This window comes from Propithecus coquereli, unplaced genomic scaffold, assembly GCF_000956105.1.
Source record: "Propithecus coquereli isolate 6110/MARCELLA unplaced genomic scaffold, Pcoq_1.0 Scaffold57, whole genome shotgun sequence".
NCBI lineage: Eukaryota > Metazoa > Chordata > Mammalia > Primates > Indriidae > Propithecus > Propithecus coquereli.
This window is the reverse complement of record NW_012151618.1, coordinates 4,487,523-4,490,008: the sequence shown is the minus strand read 5'-3', so window position 1 is coordinate 4,490,008 and position 2,486 is coordinate 4,487,523. Positions and strand designations below refer to the sequence as shown.

Sequence of the window (2,486 nt, the reverse complement as noted above, 5' to 3'; positions counted from 1 at the left end):
GAAGAAGAAGGAGTGGGAGGAGGCGGCGGCGGCGCACTCGTCCTCCGCACATGCCGGCCCCGGGCGGGGGGCCGCCCCCAGGCCGCACGCCCGGTCGCCACCGCTGAGCCCGGCCAGCCCCCGCACGCCGCCCCGCCGCCCGGAGGCCTCGTTCTCCTCCCAAACTTTGCAAAGTCGGCCCGCGTCCTCGCAGCCCTCGGCCGTGCCTCGCCTCCGAGGCTCGCCTCGCAGCCGCAGCGGCCCCGCGAGGAGGAGGAGCCGCCGCCGCTGCATCAAAGAGACCGAATTCCCGCGGCCTGGGGGGGAGTCATGCTTTGCGGTCTGTAATGTCAGCAGAACAGGAGAAGGATCCCATTTCGCTGAAGAGAGTTCGAGGTAACCGAGAAGGGCGCCGGACTGGGGGGACCGGGGTGAGTGGGGTGCGCGGGGCCCCGTGCCCGGCCGCCGGGAGGCCACGGGGCTCTGTCCGGGCCTAACTCAGCGCAGCCCTCGTCCCGCCGCGCCCCGGGGCCGAGGCTGCGATCCGAGCGCGCGGCCCCGCCGCCCGCTCGCCCCCAGACACCGGCGCAGAGCCCTTCCCTCCCGACTTCGTGTCGGGAGGCAGTTGGAGCCGCGCTCAGCATCCCTTCATACCCCTCACCTCTCCCACCTCGCCCCATTCTTAAGACGCAGCACAATAGACACCTCAAAGGGTGAAAAAGAGACACCCCTGGCAGAGACCTCGAACGAGGCCTACCCGCCCCCCCAGAAAAGTAAGTTGGACTGCGTAAGAGTTGACGCTCTCGACGGAGGTCTACGGGGCTTTCATGTTTCTCTCCCAGCCCCTTTCACACACCCCCAGAAGCAACAAATAATCAGTTTCTTTTCCTTAGGTTTAAGAGGAGAAACTAAAAATTCAGAAGGCATTTTCTCTATTGGTTTATGGATAAGAATCAAATCATCTAAAATCAGTCCTATGCATGATTGGTTTTCTTCTTCCTTGCAAACTAGTTAGGAATTTTCCTGCCGCCTTAGTATCTAAGGAAAATCAGAGGGAACGATGTACCAGACAAAAGATACTGCACGTAAGTTCACAAACGCCAAGTGCCATCTGGAAATTTGGGGATATCCGCCAACTCTTATTTCTAGCTCTTAATAGGGTTGACACTGAAAGTCCCAAAGTTGGAGTAAGAGTCTTTGTTCACTAAATAAATATTTATTGAACATTTACTATGTGCTAGGCACTGGTTTTGGCACTGGGATACAGCAGAGAACAAAGCAAATAGACCATCTTTACCCAGAAAGCCTGTGCACTTTTGCAGGGTAAACAAATGATAAACAAAAGGTATAGAATGTGGGATGGTGAGTGCTATGGCAGAAAAACAAAGCTGGGAAAGAGGAGAGGAAATATGTACGGGAGTGGAGAAGTAGCGATTATATGTAGGTGATCATAAAGGGGCTCACCTGGATCATGATGTTTGAGCAAAGATCTAAAGAAGTGCAAGCAGAGCCATATGGATTTGCATGGGAAGAGCAGTCTTGGCAAATGGAACAGCAAATGCAAAGGCCCTGGGTCTCAAATATGCCTAGTGTATTCAAGCAACAGCAAAGAAGCTATTGTAAGTGGAGCAAAGTAAACAAGGGAATGAGATGGGCTGAGAGGTGGGTTGATTGTGCATTGGAGGGCCTTGTGTGTCATTTGAAAAACTTCAGCTTTTACTCTGAAATAGAGCCTGGACAGTTTTGAGCCGAAGAGTAATTGATCTGACGTTTTTAACAGGGCTTCTTTGGCTGCTGTGTGGAGAGTAGCCTGTGGAGAACAAGGGATGAAGCAGGGAGACTAGTTAGGAAACTATTGCAATAATCCTTTCATCCAAACAGGGTAAAGTGCTTTATAAATCAGTAAGTAGTAAGGGAAATTTCCAGTCAACTTAAGTAATTCAGAGATGAAGGACCACAGTTCATTTATGTTTTTGTTCAATGTGACTAGAGATTAAACGTATATAGAACTGGCTTGTGACACACTGACAGTGTGGTATCCAAAAGACATCCACTCAGGAGTATTTAGGTGGAAATTGATTTTCTTAGCCATTTAAGCAAAATCATGATTTAGAGCAGAATATTGTTTTTAGAGGTTTAATATCAGCACAACCTTTCATTTAGTGAAATATGTTAACCCTCTTTTCTGTTTGTGGATATGAGTTCCCAAAGCCATTAAGGAATAGACCTTTCTTGAGATACAGTTATTCCCCTGATGTTTCTGCTGTATTATTTTGCCTATTATTATACATTGCTTTGGCATTGAAGGAAAAGAAAGCTATCAAGTTGATACCTTTGAACTCAATTATTGGTCTTAGTCAAATGTAATTCTAAACAAAATGGATGAGTATTTTATTATGGTTCAAGAACACAGAGATCTATCTTATTTTGTTTCAACTGCTGCTTTTAAATTTGATGCCTTAGCTGTTGGGGGTTGACTCAGGTGTTATGTCTAGAATATTCTGAGA

At 48.8% G+C, this 2,486-nt stretch overlaps 1 protein-coding gene across 1 annotated transcript in view; it reads left to right on the top strand.

Moving 5' to 3' along the window:
• The first annotated feature begins 261 nt into the window (after positions 1 to 261).
• The window catches only part of PYGO1 (pygopus family PHD finger 1), a 56,531-nt gene continuing 54,306 nt past the window's right edge, over positions 262 to 2,486 (top strand). The window contains exon 1 of the mRNA XM_012658051.1: positions 262 to 375. Coding sequence (XP_012513505.1) covers positions 327 to 375 — 49 coding nt within the window. The 5' untranslated portion in view covers positions 262 to 326. The remainder of the gene's footprint in view (positions 376 to 2,486) is intronic.